Below are 22,131 nucleotides of genomic sequence, written 5' to 3' on the forward strand. Positions count from 1 at the left end.
AGGCTCTGTATGCCTCCCCTTCCTCTTAACTTCAGAAAATGGGGAGGAATTTGCCTTTTGAACTCAGTGCTGTGTTAGCCAGAGGGGTTTCCAGTGTTCCTGCTCATTGATCTCATTTTGCTGACTCCAACAAATTATATTCTCCAGCTCTCTGTTGTCTGGTCTTCTGCCTGTTTGGTTTTCTCCTGATAGTATTATTTTTCCTTGTGTGTGTGAACCAAGTGAATTTGCCAGCCCGTCACCAGAAGCAGTTTTTCAAAGTAGCTAGATGCCCAGCTGGGAGACTGATCAGCAAACTGTGTCTTGCTTCTCCTAAGAAATAAATTCATTGGATGAAGGTCTTGCTAACATCTATCTAAATGGAGCCTTCATATCCTCCTTTTTCTTTTTGCTAAGGTTTCTCTACTTCTGACCCCGTCAAGCAGTTCATGACCTGCAACTTCTTGTGTTTTGATTCATGCCTATTCTTCTCCCTGTGTGGTCTGTCCCCTTCCTACCCACTTTACTACTGCCTACCTCCTTCCTTAAGGAACCAGGGGAAAGTACTGCACTTTCCTATAGCTAGAGAAGGACAGGAGTTTGCCGAAGATTTGGGATACAGAAAAACAGCATGCCAGCTCAAAATCTGCACTAAAAATTACCCTAAGCAGAACATTGTTTGAGCTTGCATTACCAAGGAAAGCTGACAATACCCATAAATACACAGAATAGTCATTCATGAAGTACAAAAATGTAGTAAAATTGTCCAGCAATGTTCATCACACGCTTCTGTTTACAACTGTTTTCAACTTCGCCAACATCGAAGTGATTTAGGTTGAACTTTTCTATTTTGGGTGATATGGTATGACTTTTCTAGCATTCCAAACATATTGTGAGTGTTGAGGGTGAGTAAATGCAGGGATTCATGATTCTGACCATGCTCAAAAATACTGGTAACTTTTTAAGCACTCTGTGCTACTAGGTATTGGAAGTGGGATGTGAAATCTGTGAGGAAGAGAGTCACATGGGAGATGTGAGGTTGGGGTTTTTTTATGTGAATGAGAATCAATTAAAATTTTAAGAAAATATCTTTGAAATTTTTAAATCCCTGACTTTTCCGTGCCTGGTATTTTTTTTTTAATCCTGCAGTTTCCTCTTCCCTGGATATCTGAAAGTCTCAGGCAAAATTGTACTTTCCAAGCAGTGCTATTACGAACCATATCAGGTTATGCTTCAGCTACTGCCCTTAATGAGATCTAAGGTGAGTAGTTCTCACTACTATGAGGTGAAAACTGCCCTTCCAAATTAATGGATAAACGTTTTCTTCCCCAGCCTTTCTTTCTGTTGCTGATTCTGCCCAAACAGGAAAAAAAGGCTGCCTGAACTGAATCCAGAGTGAACAAGGTGTCATCCTGGAGAGAGGCTGGGAGGTCATGCGGAATTTGAAAGCAGAGGGGCATGGATTTGGTGTGCAGGGAGTTTGGGCCCGAGAACTACCGAGAGAATTAAATTGCCGGTCAACAGGAATACTGGGAATAAACATTTACTCTAGGTCCGGGATCACTGAAATGAAAGCACACAAGAGAGAGCTAGGAGGAGAAGGGAAGTGCAGGGAAGGGATTCAGACTTAATTATAAAAAAATCAAAACAAAACAACACACAGAGACAGCAGGTGCTGTAAGAGAGATGGAAACAAGAAGCAGGGAGAAGTTCAGAAAGGGAAATTATGACCAGAGGCATAAGACAGATAAAATGGACTCCTAAATGGGAGGCTGAAGCAAAAGAAAGAGAAACCCCCAGTATATGAAAACAAGGAAGAAAGGCACCTAGTGCCCACAGAAGCAGGTAAGGCAGGACAGAAGGAATAGAGCATGGAAACTAAAAGACAAGAGGACTGGGATGGAGCCTGTGTCCTGGGAGCACAAAGACTATGGTTTTCCAAGGTTTCCTCCCTTGCGAAAATAGCTGCAGCACCTTCTAGCAAAATGCGTGCTTTTTCTGTGTGTGTTATAGATCAGCATAGCAAATGACAACTTATTACTTCTGTCAGTCACCTGGCTAGCATAGGGGGTACAGATTTGCCTTCTAGACTCAGCAGTTCCATCCTTACCCGCAGTGATTGTCACTGTTGTGCCACTCAGTTTTAAATTTGAAAATGTCCTATATAAAGGTTACATGAAGTAAAACAAGATAGAACTACTTGAAACAGACTTCAATAATAAATGTATGCATGACATACCTGCATCTTCCATTTTACCTAAGTGCTCAACTTTTTCAAACATTACATTGTTTGAACATTTGAATATCAATTTTTTTTTTCTTGCCATTCTGGCTAGAGCTCAAAAGAAGTGTCCTGCTGTCCATTCCCTTCTGCCCCTTAAAATCCTTTTTGCTTCAGAATTAAGGGCCAATACGGAAATTGGAGGCTTCAGGGAACAAAGCATAAGGGACTGTGTATCATCAGAGGAGGCAGAAGGTCTTAAATATCTCTGAGGAGCCCCTTGGTCTGTGCTGCAGACAGATCCACAGTAGAGTGCCCAGAGGAAAAAAGCGATTATGCTCTAATTCACTGGCCTTATTTTACATATGCATAATTAAACAGATGCTAATCCACAGGGCTTCAGATTGTGTCTGACAAGAATATTAAATACGGTGGTAGCAGGCAGACCAATCCTACCCTGAAGGAATCATTCATGGCAAAGGTGCGTATAGTGAACACATGATAATACTGAGACCAAAGGTAATTGGGAAACTAAACTAGAAAGAGGGTAGAGCAACATTTATAATATTCACTGTATAGAGTCAAAGGGGTGTTTTTCTTAAGTTTCATGTGAAACAAGCCTTCCTCAGGAATATTCAAAAAAGCCACAAAACCCCCCCAAAAAACCCAAAAACAAAACCCAAAAAAACAGATTGGAGAAATTGAAAAGAAAACCATTTCTGTTGTGCAAAATAACCAGCTACCAACAGCAGCTACATGGATTGAGATTGAGTGACACTAGGTGAGGGAGGAGAAATTCCTGAAAAAAAATTGATTGCATTGAAATTCTTTAAATCTTCGATATTTCACTTCATTTGAAAACCAGCTTTGCGCTGTATTTCCGTATCTAAACCCATGAGAACTTTAGTGCAAGGCTTATTTGGGCAACAGCCTTTTTCTGAAATCATTGCATCTGTAATGCATCAAGGAAGGAACTCCAGCTGCCCAGACTGCACGGATATAGATCCTAAACTGGACAGCTGCATTGCCTAAACTGTGGGATTAGCACCCCTTTGACTCACTCCATGAGTGTTTTTTTTTACTGTGGGAGTACGAAGTGCAGCTATGCTAATGCAGCTGTTTCCCTGCTGGGAGCACTTTGCCCCTGTGAGTACACTGGCTTCCTCAGATTGCTAAATAGTTTTTAGTACAGATGCTTGCTGTTCCCAAAACCTAAGTACTGTTTGAGGCTGCACAGAAGTGCAGTCACATGGTGTGGGCTTGTGTGGAGCTAAGCTGTGCATGTGCACAAAGATATGCACTTATGACAGAATACTTCCTGAGCAAGCATATTGGCTTAAAAACAGCCCTGAAAGAAGACAGGAATAAAAGTGACACTTCACAACAAAGATGGTAACAATTTACTAAATCTGTAGGAGTAAGCATGGCTGCTGACAGTGAAGCTCTTACCGGTTCTGAAGCACTGGCATTGGTAAGGTGATGAGAAACCAGTGGTCACTCCAGCTCCCTGCCCTCTCCCACATTGGCAAGGTGATTGGAGCTCCCTTTATCTCTTCCCTGAGAGAGAAGGAGACTGTACCATTGTAGCTACCGAAAATATGCACTGAAAATTGAACCTGTAACAGAGGAAGAAGAGAAAAAGTATGGTAATCTGTGACAAAAGGGAAAGGTAGTCACTTCTTGCCTCCCTGGGAATCTGAGACACCAAACCTCCGAGTCTGGGTCAAACTCTTTAATGACAGAAATCACTAAGCCCCCACTCACTCACTGTATTTGACTCAGCACCATTACTAGCACAGATTTTTCTCAGGGAAGACCCGAACTGACACTCCTGTTGGGTAGCTGTTCTTCAGCCACTGATGACAATATCCACAGCCTCTGACACCATCTGAGTGAGAGGACTGGTTTCCTTGTTATTAGATTAGATTTATCTTCCTTCTCTGCCCCAAATACCTTTGAAACAAGGACTGTTTCTAGAGGCAGGAAACCTCAGTCCATCTACCTGCTCCAACTCATAGGCACCACCTGAATTGTATCACCCCTAAGACAAGTGAACAACAAAATCACTAGGCCAAAGCATGTTTTGAAGCAGGACTTGTTCCTCTTTCTTCAGAGCAACCACTTCCAACTTGCCACAGAGCAAGAGAAAGTTGCCATTTCTACCACTGCTTGGAATATTCAGCTGCCCTTTATGTTACAGAGAGCTCCAGTACTGGCAGGAAAGGGAACACGTGTGTGCTCTGCAAAGGGCAGCCACAGAAGTTCCTTGATCCTGCAGTGCAGCCTCAAATCCTTGCCAGTGGAGGAGAGAATGGATCCACATCTCCTGTGGCATCTATGCAATAACAGCCACCTACTGCTTTTCCTCTCCTGGTTTTGTGAACCTATCTCAAATCACATTTATTTTATTGTTTATTTTGTACCCAGCAATTTTTACCTGGATTTATAAATAAATACAAACATCAAAGTTGCATTTCTGGCACCTTTACTGTATGTATTTTCCCAGCTCTAATTAGGAGGCATCAAAGCTTTCTTTTTTTCCCCTAGCAAGACTGGACTCCAGCTCAAACTCGCAGCTTAATTTTCTTAAGTGTTATGACTATAATATTATTTAATATTTTTAATTCCAGCATCTCAGAGCTGCAAGGCAAGTTGTGTGATTTTATCAAGGCCAGGTTGCATTAACCTTTTGAAATTCCTGAAGAATGTGATCAGAAGTTTATTATATTCATCTATTTCTGGAAAATCTAACTCCACACTCCCGTTCTCAGTGAAACTATCAAGTTTATCAACTCCTGCACAAGTATTGCAGTATTTATGAAGAAAAATCTCAGCCACCCCATACAATTTAGTGGCTGGGCACCACTCAGAGGAATAACTCTTCCTAATTGGTACAGTTAGGCTGGGGAGGTTTCCACAATGAGTAGCTGATTTGGGGCTTCTGCTTTCACTTACTGGGGATGCACCTCACATCTCCTTTCCAGTTGTGAACAAGTGGCCAGATAGGCAGTATAGACAGCTCTTCTGCGTTTCCAGTGTTGTGTAGAGTGTGCAGAGGGACAGGAGAAGAGGCTAGTTGTGAAAATAGTGCCTACAGCCTGATGATTTACTCCACAAAGGTGCTAAGACAGAGTGACACACCTGGTAGTCTTCAGTGGCAAGAGTGTCTGGCAAGCTGGTACTGTAAGCCTTAGCCATACCACTGGTGTGAGTGCTCTCTGCTCGCAGGTAGAGGAAATGTCCTGTGAACACAAAAGTGAGTCAGAGAAGACAGAATGACCTTTTGCTCTTTTGTGTAATCTCTTGAAATAATTTAACATCATTAATGTTACTCTAGGTAAGTAAGCATTTGTAGATGTAGGCAGGGCTTGAGAGCAAATCTGTTAGTGAGGTCATAGTAAACACTCTGGTAGATTTCAGCAGCACAAAAGTCAACATCCCAAACCCTTTCTTGGAATTTGAGTGGATAAACCTCAGATACCACACAAGACTTTCCCATACAGAGGCACACGCTGATCTACACTCCTAATTTCTACACCACCAGCATCAATGACTCCTGCTGAGACGAGCACTGGGCTGGAAGAATTTATTTGCAGTCTTTGTTTCCAGGGAGAGCTTACACAAGCTCTTAGGAGATAAACAGGGCAGTTCTACGGAAACCCTTCACAGGGAACTGTGAGGCAAGACTCACGTGGCTAACACGTGACTTTCAGCCTGAACAGGTGAGGGTCTGCCCTCCCCCCCTTATATAGCAAGTTGACAGTTCTGCAGTTCTGGGAATTATTTGACTCTTTTTTTATTGTGGTGTTCTATAGCAGAGCATGTGTGTGGTCACTTGGGACATTCTAATATGTAATGCTTTTCCTAACGCACGAGTGGAATCCGTCAAGGGTCTTCAAAAGATTTGTTTTTACAAAACTGCCTTGTTCTGTTGGGCAATTTTTACCTTGAAGTACTCTGCAACTGCGTAGCTCATAAGAGGAAGGAGGAGGGAAGAAGTATACATTACATGACTTTTTAAAGGTGAAGGAGAATCCTTGTCTCTGAGAGATTTGTGTTAACTTTCTTGCAGAACTTGTTTAATATAAAGTTTTGAGACATGCTCAAAAGTTAATTTTAGCTACATGTGAAGTTGTTAGAGATAATACTGATGCTGAAGTTCATTTGTCAATGATGCCAAAATTTTATAACCAATTTAAATAAACTTAAGTTCAAGGCTATTGTGTACATGCATACACAGAGTGGGAGAGAGAACAATGAAGAACCTACCACCAGTGGCTTGCAAAGTAGACCCTACAAATGAGTCCTCTTGAATCATTTCAGAAAAGCCCCGAATAGACCAAGGAGAGGCTGCAGTTTCATTCAGTGTCCAGCCACACAGACCTTCTTCAAAAGAGCAATGTGAGCCCTCTGGGAGACTTCCTACAATCGAGAACAAGAAAAAGTAGGAAAATAGGAGCAACTAGATTATGGAAGAACACAAACGATAACAAAAGTGAAAATCCATTGGGGTTGTCCAAGTTACCCAACCTATGCTACACTGTCAAAACAGTTTGTTTCAAAATAGTTTGTCTCATCTGTTTATTTCCCGAGTCACCATTAGAAAGCCAACACTTTGCTTCTGGAAACATTTGAGACTTTTTTGTGCTGTCCTACTCTAAATACTGGGCAAAACTGCAGGCCCTGTAATCTCAGGAATGGCAAATCACTGCCACTTATTTGCAAAGGTCTTGCTACATGTGAAATTGCAGGCATCACGAAGTTTTTGTCCACTTAAAGGAAGGCAAATCAGTAGATTATTTTAAATCTGCACCACTGTACTTGGAACAAAGCTAAACATTTCTTCTCAGCACCACATACACTGTTACAGGATTTCTCTGTCCTGACGTCCAAGAACTCAGAACTGGGATCTTAGAAGGACAGATTTATGACACTGTAGGTAATTAAATTGGAAAGATGATTAGCACCTCTCCCTGAAGGGAAAGTTTAGATCTTGGGTCCAGAAGGAAATTCTCATCCAGCTGCAGACAAGGAAATAAGATTTTGCTATAAAGTAGCAGTAGCTGTGAAGGGAAGGTCATTGAGCTCCTTACTGCAATACTTAAGAAACAAAACCAATTTTCAAAAAAAAATCCATTTTATTCTATATAGGGTGAATTTTCAAGGAGAATCTTGGTATCCAATTAATGTAAATGGGCCAAATTAATTCAAGAGGTAAAACACTGAATTAATCTAAAGATAGAATCAATTTAACTTATTTTTTATTCTAAATTATTTCTTCTAACTGAATGAAGGTTCCCATGAAGTGTCATGCCACGTACTCACCACACCTCACTCCTTCCTCTTCTTTGGTAGGACAATCACTGATGAACTCACAGATCTGTAGGTGGCTGACACAGCCTCCATGAATGCAGGGGAAGGTTGAGCCTTTGTCATATATAAAAAGATCTTGATTTTCTTTATCTAATGGGGAGAAATAAAAAGAGAACTAAATCCAGAGATGAGCTGACAGAATGTGTATGACCCTTCATGTGTATTAGTTTTCACACGTAGGACCTTATCCTTTGTATGATAAATCTATTTTTTTTTCCATGTAGGTTGCTATCCAGCATGAGATTCCTGGACCAAATTTATTGCTCTTATCTTTCGCATGAGCTGCTTTTTCTGTGTTTGTGATATCTTTAGATAATTTGGGTTGTTTTTTTTTTTACTGAAGGGCCTTCCAGTTTCCTACTGTGATGTGCTCCTCAGTTCTGCACACATGACTGTGCACCTGCCAGGCAGCTGTGGCATGCTGCATGGCACCCTGCTGCTGGAGGCAGGGACACATATTTATCCCCAGCTCTGATAGACACGTTGCTATGCCCTGTTGAGGCTCAAGTTTAACCAGCACTTGTGCTGCTGACTCATTTCTGTGCCAGCTTCCAGCTGTGGCATCCAGCCCATGAGGTAGCTGCTTCCCCAGCCGGTTGGCTTGCTGTACACAAATTTTATTCATGCACCCTAAGTAGCCTAGTCAGTTCTAGTCTGGGAGCATTTGGCTGACTGCACAGGTACCCATCAGCCAGGCTGAACATGATTTTTTTTGTCTGATGTTTCCCTAAAGTATGACTCTTAACGCACCCAGCCTGTCCTGTGGGTGCATATATGCCCAGGCCAGTTATGGATCTGCTGCCTTTTAGCAGAACTCTGCACAGAAGTTCCATTGGGATTGTTACTACTCTGGAAAAAATGCAAAAGTTAGGGAACCAATTGCAGGAGAAAGAGAAAAGAACACCTCTGCAGCAATCCAGGTACACACTCTGAAATAGTATTCTTTCATGACACTGTTTTGTGCCAGATACATGCACCTGGTTATTTAGAGACTGAGAGCACAGTGCTTCAGGTTGTATGCATCACCTCAAAACTCTAGGACTGTCAAAAAATATTACATTAAAAATATAGCATGTTAAATTAGGAGAATAATGACTACAATTAAATCTCTAATATGATCAAAACCATGCTCACAATAGTGTGTTCTTTTTACATTACATTCCAAGCTATTTCTACAGAGTCTGCAAAATTGAAACAATAACATTATATTAATTCATGAAATTCAGGAACTGCAGATGATTATGTCCCCAGCCTGAAGACTGCCTGTGCTGACAGAATCTTGCACTTCCAAGAAGCCTAAATGACGTTAGCAAGGTTCTGCACTGCCACTGAGGATCATTTGCATGTCATTCAGAACAAAACTGTAAGCTCCAGGTAAAGCTGAGGTCTTAGCTGAGCACTCAGTATGTCAGAGGAAATAGTTACGTTCTGGTTTTCATTTTAGAGATAAATTCTCAGCCTGGCAGTAGCAAACAGATCCCATCAAAGGCAGATAAATGTTTCTTTTCTTCATAGATTTGTTAGATAAAGCCCAAGTATGGAAAAGGCTTTGGTCACACAGGGTAGACTGTTGTTCTTGATTATTTAAGAGAGAAAAATACTAAATGCTAAAATAATCTAAGGCATTTGTCATCCTTGTTGTTGGATTCAGCATAACCGGTTTTTGGGGTTTTTTTCTATACAAAGATCAAGCCAAGCAAAGCTGAAAATCAGAGAGGAGCACTTAAATTAGTTCTATAATTCTGAGTTACCCATCTTTCTTCTAAATCCTAGCCTTATCCATTTTGGTGAGGATGCATTTGGTTATTCCAAACCTGTCTGTGTTACAGCATACCATGAAAGCAGTTCCTGAGTTGCAAGGAGCCTACTGCCAGTAGTTCAGCCTCCTGTGCTCCACAGTTTGAATATACCAGGGTGATTTTGAAAGGTCTTTCTATTTGTCCAATCTGAGCCACCAGGTATTTCCATTTCATCCTAGAGGACAACAGAATGTTATCAGATATACACACAGCACATTGGAATCCATGGAGTCTCTAGCATAAAGATTCTGCACCGTACCAAAGAGAAGTAATAGTATCCATGTGGGAAATGAGTCAATGAATGCAAATAGCAAGATAACAAATGGGTGTTAATATAAAACAAGTGATGTTCAGCCTGGCAAGCTCATGTAAGGTTATCTTTGCTGCAGAGGCTATTTTTAATGGTGAAGAGATCCAATAATTCCCAACTATTCTTAAATGGGTCTTAAATTATCACCAATTTTGGACATGCTACCCCAATATGTGCTTTCCACATACATGGTTGTGTTCTGTTTGCTCTTGAAAGTACAGATCAACCAAGCAGCTGCACAAGTCTCTTGATCTCCTCAAGCCAACACTGACATTGTGTGTTCTGGAAGTAAATGTCTGACCCTGAATGTTTCTTGGTTGTGTCAAGAATGAAAACCTTTATCTGTGTGTTGTGTAGCTGATTTTCCACCTTATCAAACTACAGTGCACCCAGACAGCGAGTGATAGAGAAGTGCTGTTCCAGGAAATGCAGATTACTCGTGCCATTTATATTTCACTACAGAGCAAATGCCATAACCTGCAAATCTAGAGTGCAAAGGTTTCTCAGTTGTGCAGTACTTGTGGCAGTTTGGAGAAAGACAAATGGTCCCATGCACCCTAACTTTAAAGATGGTGGTCAGGCATGAAAAGCTAGAGAGAGGTACCAAAAGGGAATTTATGAAGTACTTCACCCAATTAAGTTTTATGGAAGTCAAGGTACCCAGGTGTCATTTAAAAGCTACAGCTGAATTCTTTGAAGTATTTTTACTTTATTTTTGTTTCCAAAAACTGTTCTTATATCTTATGTTAACAAGACAGCAAAATACAGTTAAATGTATGTGTTATTATTTTGTAAATGGATTGGAGCAGGGCTGGTGAGAAAGGAATCCTTGCTCTAAGCTCTTTTCTAAAATAGCATCAGACAGAGGTAATTTACCCACATCCCACACACTGCTGATGTTACTGGGGCCACTTTGGACAAGTGATCTAAGTCAGCGCCAATGGAGTAATTAGAAGGCCATGTCACAGTGTTAAGACATGTTGATCAGCACTGCTTCTAGTATTACTTTTTCATTTGGGAAATGCCTTCAGCTGCCATGAAGTGGTCATGTAGCCCTTGTCTTGCACCAGAAACACCATAGAAGGCAACACCCAGATTACAAACACATCTCTTCTGGACTCAATATAAAAATTACAGAACTGTACTTGCAACTTTCAAAAAATCCAAAGCAACTTTAATTTATTATCAGTCTCTCTTGCATTTTTCCCCTCCACAAATCAATTATATAACTTTTTCTGGATAATTTTTTATTATCCTATCTATGGCCTCCACCCACCTTTCACTTTCACAATTGTACACATGCATGAATACCCACAGATACCCTGAACTCATATGAAACTGAGCTCATCTTACAAAGGTGACCCTATTTCCTCTATTTCCTGTCCCATCATAATATATTCAATAGTTCATTATCATTTAATTTATCTTCAGAAAGGTACAGCCCTGAATTGCAACAGCAGCATCTCTAATTCCCAGCATGGGAGAACAACTGCTTTGCTTTCATTCTGTATTACAGTACAGCTTTAGGAACATCCAGCACCTATAAATATATCTCATAAATATTCTTATAAATATATCCCCCCCGCCACACTGTGGGAAAACATCCAAGACCATCCAGCACTGACCCAGATCTGAGTCACTTCTGCTACATGACACAGCTCTGTTCATCACTCCATTGCATCCTGTTGACCGCAAGAATGAATGGGCCATAATCAAATTGGTTCAATGAGCCAATAAGGGTAAGGACAATCTTTAAATCTTTCGAATTTAGCTATTAGGCATCCTAGACCTGTCAAGCACTGAGGCATAGTTCTAGTACCTCTACGGAGTTACAACCCACCTTGCAGCGGAAACATCACAGTATTGCCAGTGTTAACACAATACTGAGTGCAGGAACCTGTGGCTCACAGCCTCTGATTCACAGCCAGAGGCAAATTTAGCAGTAGCAGCTAAAGAGCCCCACAGCTGAAAACAATGACTAGTTCAGCTTCTGCACCTTAATCCTGTATGCTTTATGAGCCAGACACTTTGGAACTTGTTGTTTATAGACTGTTATATCAAAATAAAACTACTAGTCATCTGAGTCAACAAACCAAGCTCTGAAATGCCATGACTTAGGAAGACACACTGTCCATTTTGTCATCTCTGCTGGGAGAGCTGTGGTCGCTGGTAGAAGAACAAGGCCACCATATTAAGCCACTACTTCTGTGAATTGGCAGCTCTTCTGAGTCAGAGCACTAAGGTCCCAGGAAACATCCCAATTCTGCACTGAAGGATCTCTGGTACTGAAAATTTCTTCAATTATAACACCACAGAAAAAACTGTCTAGCATTCAAAGACTGCAAAAATGACAAGTGGCTTTGCATCACATAGAGTGCTTTTTTGTATGAAGCCTCTTCATCATCAAGGTACTCCCCTTCAGGGAAAGCCTAGATCCAACTGCAGCAAGATTTCTAATGCTGTAAATAATTACACCTCCTTTGCTTGGTCCCACCATTCGAACGGAAGCCAGTCAGAACCAATGTAATTTTCTTAATGGAATCAGGAACGAAGCCCATTGTTGATCCAGCGGAAGATGGATCATGGCAGCAGGCTTCCTGGTAAGCCAAGCTTGGCAGTAACTTTACTATTGATTTTATGTCAAACCAGATCTCAAGTATCAAGGCATTACTCTTCTTCTAAAAAGAGATATTAAAATTCATCTGTATGCATGGAAGAACTATCAGGGTCTGACATAATTTTGAGAAATTTGCATGGATAGAAAGTTTGGAGTTGAAAGCTATCTAATGCTTTAGGCAAGAGAATTCAAGATTCACCCTGAAAACTTTTATCCAGATTTTCTTCTGTAGTGTTCACTTTGGGTTTTCATTAGCCTCTCAATCTCCTCTGCTGAACAGATGTTTTCTACCCTCTTCTTACCAATCCTTTCTATGATGTGACTTTTCATATCCAACAAAGGTAACTGATTATTAATTTTAGGAAAGATTTTATGTGAAGAATAACCATTTCTTCACTTGGACTGAAAAATGTAATTAAACAGAACATCAAAGCTGAAACATTTTCTAAATTAAGAGGACCCTCTGCATGAGTTTTTGGACAAAGCTGTGCATGGTAGATGGTTCTAGACTCAATCAGTGAACAAAAAAATTCCAAGTTTTACATTACTTTTATATACACAGAAAGCTGTTATCTACAAGTCCTCATGAACATCCAGTGCTAACCACTGGACTTCCAAGGAAATAGAGAGAACAAAATACATGCCTACCACTCCTGCCTTCACCAAACTCTTAGAGGGTTATTCTTTGACAGTATATTTTTGGGTGCAAGTTCAAGAGAGGCACAAGAGGCATATACTGAACCATACTCTCAGCTTAGTGTTCAAAATTCATAGTCATATAGCAGCTGGACAACCTCACCCTTTCTGGATACATTGTTTAATCAAAATGGCTCTGCTCGTTGTTGTCAGCATGAATTTAGACATTATCTGAGAACACTGACCAGCTACTCCCTTGTCTTCTGTACAGTAGGAGAAGCTAAATAACTTTTGTGGATATAAACAACCACATTAGTAGAATAGAAATGTCAAAGATGGCAAGTTTTTTCAAGTCTCTCAACAGATGTTGGAGCATTTTATCACCACCACCCCTCCAAAAAAAAGGGGGGAAGACACAAAAAACTAAGCAATAAACAGTTTTGTGAGGTTGGCTAACTGAAAACCCATGTGTGCACATGGCCAAGAACTTTTTGTTTTCTGATCTACCAAGACTACCTTGGCCATTGAAAATATTATCCCTGCCCCAAATGATGTTTTTTTAATTTTCAATGAAGTGTGAGTACTTAGAGTTGAAAGAAACTAGCTTCTTACTGAAACAGTTTTGGCTGAGAACACTGAAATAATTGTGGTCCACAAAAAACACAAGCCTGTGAAAACACTCCAAACCACACAGGACTCAAGAATTTTCAACTGTGGCTGATTTTGTGTCTGTGTGGTAAAGATGAAAAGGTGGGATAAGCAAAATAGTCAAAACATTTAAGAAAAAGAATTTTTTAAAAAAGTAAAAAAATATGTTAGATGTGACTTGAATAAGCACCATAACCATAACCCTGAGAAAGTGAAAACAGTTTTTTTGAGTTAAGTGCCAGACAAAGAAGGCTTGACCCTGCAAGCAAAACTACAGGCTCCTGATGTTTGAGCTTTACTGACATAATGAGAAATAAAATTTTATATATTTTTTGTAAATACATAGTATCTCATACACCTCACTCTCTCAGCAGTTCTACTTCTGATGGTAATAACTCAGAATACTCATGATCTATAGGTGTGCTATTTAAAAATAAACATTGTGACTTCTTTACTTTGCCTTACTTGTTCAGAGAACATGGTACCGAAAGTCCATCTGTTTCTTTTTCCTTTCATTAAGGCTTATGTGTGAAAAAATAGTGGCGGCTTCAATACTACCAATTTAATGATAAATCCTACTGGTTAGTGAGGTGAACAGGACAGAAATTTTCTCTTACATGTGACATATGTCAAAGCCTTTGGGAACTGTGTAGCTGATGGATCCTGAAGGAGAAAACTGGAAAATATTTCTAGGTCCAGAAAGAGGAGAGTTCACTGAAGTAGTCTGGTGCAGCTGGGGTTTATGATGAAGTATAGCTTGGTCATGGAACTGAGAGATTACAAAAGGGACTGCAGCACGATTTCCTGGAGTTTCTGATTATCTGAAAAAAGTGCCACCGGGCCTTTAATCTATGTCCAAGTTTCTACTCTGATCTGAAGGCAATCCCTCGGTAGTAATTTTCACTGGTCACACTAGATATTACAAACAGGCACCTATCTCAAGGTCATCTGCTCATTGTCCTCCTTGCTCTGCTCTAAATTGTGCAGCAGTGTTTGGTTAAGACAGAAAATCTTGTAGAACTCCTACTCCCTGTGGAAAGTCCCTGTAGAGTGGGAACACTTCAGGGTGGTCTCTCCTTGGCAACCAATATTGTTGAAATCTTAATCATGGAGAGAATGTTCATTTCAGGCTACCTGCCTAGCAAGAAGCAGGTCAATCACTGTGTTAGAAATAAATTATGTTCTTCCTGCATGGTCAGTTTTTTTTTAAATTGTGCCAAGATTTTAAAGTTTCACAGTAATGAGGGGGAAAAGGAAGGGTATTTGATGGTTCCTAACTTTATCTCTTTTCTATCCTCCTTTCTATCTTGATTTCAAACAGGACTTGGTCTCGTTCCCTGTTTAAAATATTAAGAGTAAACTCTCTGAGCTTACTGGTGCTTCATTTCATTCGGTAAGAAAAGGTATCTGTGTCACTGTTGGCACAGTGTCTGTGCCAACTTCCAGTAAAGCTAACTTCATTCTAATAAATCTAAATGCCATCATGCGATCACTTTTAGAGAAATGGTCATCTTGACTTCACATAGAATTGTTTTGCAGTGCTCAAATAACCTGCTAAAGAACATCTATGATCTGTTCCAGAGATGCTGCAGTGATTACCAGCAAAGCCTGGTCTGACCAGTAAGGTGTAGCAAAAGGGTATTTTATGAGTTTACATAGCAGAATGGAGCTGCAGCTGCAGAGGCCTGTCAAATATTCAAAAGGCAGCAAGGGCTGCTTCAAGAAGGTAAAAAAGGATATTAGAAATTAATCCCAGAAAATGCAACAGATTCCCAGTGAAATTGGCAAGAAGATGGGGAAGGAATAGCCAGGAAGGAACTGAGCAACCACTGAAAATGAGAGAGAAAAAGAGAGAGATCTGAAGGAAAAGAAAATAAAGTTTTTTTGGTCAAACTCTGCTATCTTTGGCTGACGGGGACTCTTCTCTACAGATCTCCATGGCAGCCTGGGGAGTGCCAAAGAATTCAAAGAAAACAAGAACTGGGATCTATTGCTTAAGTTCACCCTGGGAGTCAGTCAGGTGATGGAAATAAAAAACTTTGTTATGTGTCTGACCCAGGTTCTTACAAGCTGGACTGCAGCAAAGGAAAAACAAACACATGGAAAATGGCAAAATTAGATGACACATGGATTTCTCTCTTTCTTTTCCTGTTGTGATTTGTTTCCTTTACCCATTTCTCTTCCTTACTGCATTCTGCTACGCACAGGAATTAAAAAGTAAAACATTGGCAGGATCAAAGGGAATACAGGACAAGATCTGGGGTTGTTACACCTTCTTTTGTTTTCCTTCACCTCTTCTTACCTCAGGTTTTTTCCCTCCCTGAACTCTACAAATGGAGCAGATGTGGATGCTCCCGAACCTACTAGAAAGGAGGAAATGACTAGAGAGGTAAAATTAACCCCATCTCAAAACAAGAATTGTGACCCTTGTAGCACTGATAGGACCCACTGAATCGATAGGGAAATCAGTCATGTTACCAAGGCAGTTTTGGACTGAATGCATTTTACAGCTGCAGTCCTAGAATCAGCAAAAAAAATTAATCACTCTTCACCTTCCTAAATGTGAGGGAAGAACAGTGAACACCAAACTAGTGTGTTCTTTGCAAAGGGGACACACAAAACCTGTGTCTGTTACAGGCATCCTATCAGGAGGCTGTGTGCTTCAGTCCTGACAGTCATACCTTTATTTTCTGCTGTAATAGCAGCAATGACCGCAAGAAGGCAAAAGACACTGATAAACAGCAGCCTGGAGGAACTCCACTCTACCTTGCAATTCAAAGGCTTAACAGTTGAAAATTGATTATCTTACCCAGAATTCTCCCCATGGCCAGCTCTCAGATAAGTTATTGTATTTTTGTTTGTCTCCACATATTTGATTTCAACTCTGAATCTCTGGAGGAGAGGAACAGCATCCTGTGAACATACGGCCAGTTCCAGCCAGCAAGAATCCAAGCTCCCAGACAGGATGGGGCTTTGCAGGCTGAACTCACATCTCTCTGGGAGTCTACTGGTGTTCAGAAGGAAAACGTCCCCTGTGAAAAGAAAAAAATGCACAGAAAAACAAGAGACACACAGCATGGATGGAAGAGAGATAATAAAAGGAAAATGGATAAGGAGTTTGAAGAAAGGAGTCATGAGACTAAATGAGGAACTATGCACAAAACCAAAATGAAAAGAAAAAGAGACAATAAAGTAAAAATTAAGGGTTTAAGTAAAGAAATGATAGAAGAAATGAGAAGAGAAGAAACCAAAGAAAGCATGAAGACATGTCCAACAAAACAAAAGCCAAAGACTTTTCCAGTCAGACAGCAGAAAAGTGTAGCCAGCTCTGGCTGGTATAGGATTGAGTTTCCTAAGAAAAGTCCAGTCTCTGTAAGTAAAAGTAGCTTATCCCAAAATGGGGAGATAGAAAATGAATATAATTTCTATATACTCTATAAAGAGGGGCCAAGTGTTTAGAAGGTACATCTATACACAACCAAGGCAGCACACATGAATGACATGGTTCTGGCTGGCTCTTGGGCACTGGCTGTGCCTTTGGGAGCTCTGCACCAGAGCCAGCACATGGTGGAAATTTCAGTGATATGGGCCTGAGGTCTCAGCCTGCTGTCTCCTACTGCAGGCAGAGTGGGGCAAAAAGCAGTCATCCATTTGAGGGGAGCTGTAGCTCTGCCTACCTTCACCATCTTCACAGGAGGAATTGTTTTCCAGAAGCATCTGCGGCCTCTCCTGGGATGCCGGGACACCAATGGAAGATAACACCCAGTCTGGTTTTCCAAAAGTGTCTGTGGACGTCACCCATGAACAGCTTGAGCCGATGATACAAGAGACTTCTGTTGTGAGAAACCAAAGGTTTTAGTGAGGCCTATCCCAGCTCAAGTGGCACTGGAGTGACCAAATGTACAGTGTATGGGGACTCTATATCCCGAGAAATCAAAGAATTGAAGAGAAAAAAGAAATTTTGTCTTGGGCAGTAACAACAGAATCTCTCCCAGACCTGGTCAAGGAACATGAAAGAATGCAAAACTAACCTGCAGATTCTTGGCAGAATGTAAGTCAAATTCCTCCCACTGGTATCAACAATGGACTTATATTAGTGGAAGGTCTAGACCACAAGTACTCAAAGTCCCAAATGTGAATAATACCAATAATATCAACAAGGATAATGAAACTGTATGGATTTAGCATTTTGGCAGAAATAAAGAACTGATACTCTAAAGGCAACCATCTCTTAGCAATAGAAAAATCTTGACAGGGTCTCGAGCAAAATAGGTGTGCAATGCAAGCTTTACATCATTTTATTTGTATCTTTTTTAGACAGTTTTGCTTTCCTCTACCAGGATGGATAAGAATACCTTCTTAACAAACTCTAGAGTCTGCTTGCAGTACTAAAAACACTAGATCATCTTAGCCAGAATTTTTCATAATCAGCATATTATAAACCAGACGAGAAGTAATTCTCTGTTGTCTCATCAATCTAATATAAACTCCCTGAAGGGATGTTAGCTGCACAAAAGTCTCCCACACAGAGTAGAGCTGAATAGAGCTGATATTAATTTGCATGATATTTATTTTCCGTAGTAATAATAATATCACAGTAATAACTGGAGTGTCCCCAGGCCAAGTAAGAAATATTAAGAGACTAAACATTCATATTTAGGATCCTGATGTTCAGAGGGTATTCAAACCTTACAAACATGAATGACACAAATTATCCCTTCAGTAGCCCTATTCCTGAGAACAAAAGGCAGGTAGGAAGGAGACAGCTAAGGCCAGAGATATAACAAGGAAATGTGGCTGCACAGGTAGGGCAAAAATAAAAAACATAAGAACCTCCTGAAGATTGCCTAAACTTTCAACTAAACTTTCAGTAAAAGAAGAAATGAAAGCATCTTTTGCAAAAGCAGACAAATGTTCTCCTTGTTGAAGGCAATTCTGACTTCATTTTTATAAAACGATGTCCAGTGAGCAGGGGTAAGAGAAACACAGATGTTACAGAGTTGCACATAACTTCGGGCTGGCACAGGCTGCGGTCTCCCACTCAAACACTTCTCCTCCATTCCTTTGGACACTCCCCAGCTCTTTCTGGCCTGGGCAGTTTGCTGCCTCTCTCAAACTCACACCTGGCCCAACCATCCAAATACCTTCTTAGCCTAATTCATCAAATGCATGTAGCTTAGGAAAGGCCTGGGCAGTGTTCAGCCCATCATTCCTACATGGAAGCCACAAGCAGATGAATTGGCAGATTGTGTACGTGTGTGTGTATGCAATGCAGGATTCCAGCAGCACACAGGAATGAGGGCACCAGCCACTCTCCTGGCTTGTTGGATCTAGGGAAAAATGTCTGTGCACAGCTCCAAACTATGGTTTGATGATCCAGTAAAACAACTTTAGGAATCTCAATATTTCAGAAACCCCATAGCTGTGAGACAAAGCAGTCCTGATCCAGACCTGCTGTGCTGTTTCAAATTTATTGAGGTTTGACAAGTTAACTCGGTATCCACAGACTTATTGTCAGTAGAAGTAATATTTTTATTGGATAATTTTCTTAGTTGGTCGTAAAACCCAGAAAGCAATTTCTCTCACAACAGCAAAACAGCAAAAGAGACCAAAGTGAAAGCTCAGGAAAGAAAAAATTCCTTTTTCAAATAGTTACTTGAAAGTATTGTTTATGACAAAGTCATTTCGTTAAACCTTACTAATACCTCAGCTTGCAGTGGCAAGAACTGTACCAATACAGAATTAATCCTTTGAGTATGCCTCACGTGACACGGCAGTTCATAGCTGAGATAGGTGAACACAATTTTCTCCTTGAAAGCACCTAATTCCCAATTTTCTGGGTTTTATAAGGCCTGTCTGCCACAACCTGAGGCCAAAGAAATCTGAATCCCTGGAAGAGTCTGAAACAGATCAGAAAATTTTTGACAGTAAGAAAAAGACTTTTGTCTGGGAAGAGATCACATATGTCTCACTGTGATGAAAAGACTGACCAACAATAAGCTGTTTTTTAGCACAACTCACAGAGTACAAGAACTGGGTACACTCCTAGTCACAGTGAAAGAGAACACTGAAAGGTGAGATGTCTAGTGCCACTATGTAACACCTCACAGTTGTTTCATATCCAGACTTGCTTATGAACTTGGAGAACCTCAAATACAAGTCAGCAAAAAGGAAAAACGTGACAAAGTAAAAGGAAAAAAAGGTATAATTGAGAAATAGATCTGTATTACTACAATCAGCAAAGAACATATTTTAAGAAGTTACAAAAATGCTCCAAAGAAGATTGGATTGAAAAAGGCTCATGGACAGTCCAGGACATGTCAGTAAGTACTTTAAAGAATTAGATACTTTCTTGAAGATGTTATATAAGGAATATTCCTCTGGAAAGACTAAGTCACCTTGTAACCTCCTGGGAGGAATGTGTGGCTTTTCTAACACCCAGAGGGCTATTTTTATTGTTAAGCATCTTCATTAACAACATGAACAAGGTGACAGGGTGCACCCTCGGCAAGTTCAGAGAGGTCACAGAGGAGAGGAGCAGCTGGCACACCACAGAGCTGTGCTGCCATGCAGAGCGGCCTCGAAAGGCTGGGGATTGGGCCGATAGGAACCCCTTGGAGGAAAGGCCAAGTCCTGCACCTCAGGGGGCATAAGCCCATGCACAAGTTCATGCTGGGGCTGTCTGTCTGGAAAGCAGCCCAAGGGAAGGACTTTGGGAGCGTGGTGAACAGCAAACTCTCTGTGAGCAAGCAGTGCATCCTTACAGCAAAGGCAGCCAAGAGCCTTCTGGGCTGCATCAGGAAGAGCATTGCCAGTGGATCAAGAGGAGTGATCCTCTCTGTTCAGCACTGGTGAGACCACAGCTGGAGTGCTGCTCTCAGCTCTGGCCTCCTTAACGCAGGAGACATACAGACCTACAGGAACAGGTCCACAAAGATTACTGAGGGACTGGAGCCTCTTTCATCAGAGGAGAGGCTGGCACGGCTGGGATTGGTCAGTCTGTAGAAGAGTATGGTCAGGGGGATTTTATCAATGCGTACAAACACTTTGTTGAGAGGGAATGAAGAGGAAGCTAGGCATTCTTAGTGTCCACTGACATGACAAGAGGCAGGGAACACATGTTAAGAAACCTCACCACTCACTTGGTTTTCACAATGCCTTGAAAATAAAATTCCATTTGGAAAAAAGCTTAATTCAGTATCCAAAAAGATAGTTTGTTCTATAATAGTGGGAAAGCAGCTCCACTAATTAGCTTTTATTTCAAGAACTCCAAATCTGGCGGGTTTCACTGTGCTGATGGAAATTATTTTCTTTTTTTTTTCCTTTTTCTTTCTTTTCCCTTTTACCTCTGTGTTGGGGCTTTTTTTATTATTTATTTTGTTTGTTTGGGTTTGTTTTGGGGATTTTTTTTTGTTTGCTTGTTTATTGAGGAGGGAGGCACTAAGCTTCTTTTGTGGAGGGTTGTTTGGGGTTCTTTATGATTTGGTTTGCTTGCTATGTTTTGGGTTTGGGTTTTTTTGTTTTTGTTTAATGCAGAAATAAGGAATTCCTTTAAGTTTACACTGGCCTTTCTGAGTCATTGCTCTAGTTCCAGTCAGAAACACAGTGTCACAGCTTCCTGGTAAGAGGTGCTTGTGACTGCCAGCATCTATCTTACATCTAGATTCTGAGGGAGAAATAAGGAGGATGTAAGGAAGAGGACTTGTGGTACCTGGTTTAGAAGGCTGATGCAATGAAATCATCCTATTTTTTATCAGGGAAAGCTTCTGAGTTGGATTTGGTGAAGAAGAGTTTTCTTCATGGGATCCAGAGCAGGAGACAACAGCTGAAACAAAAAAAAAAGAAGAAGGGATGTGTTTGATGTTGCTATACAAAACTCTGCTCCCACAGTGTAAAGCGTGAGCATGTACATAACAAAGCCCTGCTACATCACTCTCACCTTCACTGCAATGCATCGGTGCAGTACCATCCTGACGTCTCTGTAAGAATTCACACCAACAACAGCTATTTTATTTATTTAACCTGTGCATGTGAAAATACACAAGTCCCAAACTAAGCATGCAGTAGTTTGTATCTAAGATTATCCCTGGTCTTTTTGAGAAGTCATAAACAAGTTGGCAAAACCAAACATATTTGTTGTCAAAGAGTGTTTACAGGCAGAAAGATGCAAAATAAATTGTTTCCAAATCTCGGCCATTTGGGTTATGAGTTCAGCAATATAAAAATGTCAAATCACATCAGAGGGGACTGGAATCTTATACACATGAATTGCAGTTGAGACAAGGTTGTACAGACATGCCGTTGATAGTGTTTAAGATATTTTCAGCAGAACTAGTTTGAACAATAATATTATGAAAAGTTGGATCAGTATCTATAAAAAGAAAAACCTCTCAAACTTGAACTTATGTTTCACTCACTATTGCATATAGTTTTTCAGCAGTATCTGGTCTGATTTTGAATTGCTGTAACAATTTTCATTTTAGTATATATGACAATGCATCACCAAGTGAGTAAAATACTGTGAAATGTTTCATAGCATGAAAATTCT

General features: G+C 40.6%; 1 protein-coding gene across 1 annotated transcript in view; it reads right to left on the bottom strand.

Annotated features, from left to right (window-relative positions):
- LTK (leukocyte receptor tyrosine kinase) overlaps window positions 1-21,538 on the bottom strand; it is a 55,199-nt gene extending 33,661 nt beyond the window's left edge. Inside the window, exons 1-8 of the mRNA XM_066186974.1 lie at window positions 21,295-21,538; window positions 17,261-17,416; window positions 16,393-16,615; window positions 9,408-9,547; window positions 7,526-7,663; window positions 6,470-6,622; window positions 5,342-5,442; window positions 3,650-3,816 (exon numbers count right to left, since the gene is read on the bottom strand). Of these exons, the coding sequence (XP_066043071.1) occupies window positions 3,650-3,816; window positions 5,342-5,442; window positions 6,470-6,622; window positions 7,526-7,663; window positions 9,408-9,547; window positions 16,393-16,615; window positions 17,261-17,416; window positions 21,295-21,538 (1,322 nt within the window). The remainder of the gene's footprint in view (window positions 1-3,649; window positions 3,817-5,341; window positions 5,443-6,469; window positions 6,623-7,525; window positions 7,664-9,407; window positions 9,548-16,392; window positions 16,616-17,260; window positions 17,417-21,294) is intronic.
- Between the last annotated feature and the right edge of the window lie 593 nt (window positions 21,539-22,131).

Source organism: Chamaea fasciata, unplaced genomic scaffold (assembly GCF_029207755.1).
Source record: "Chamaea fasciata isolate MVZ Bird 193981 ecotype frontalis unplaced genomic scaffold, bChaFas1.0.hap1 SCAF_7, whole genome shotgun sequence".
Taxonomy (NCBI): Eukaryota; Metazoa; Chordata; class Aves; order Passeriformes; family Sylviidae; genus Chamaea; species Chamaea fasciata.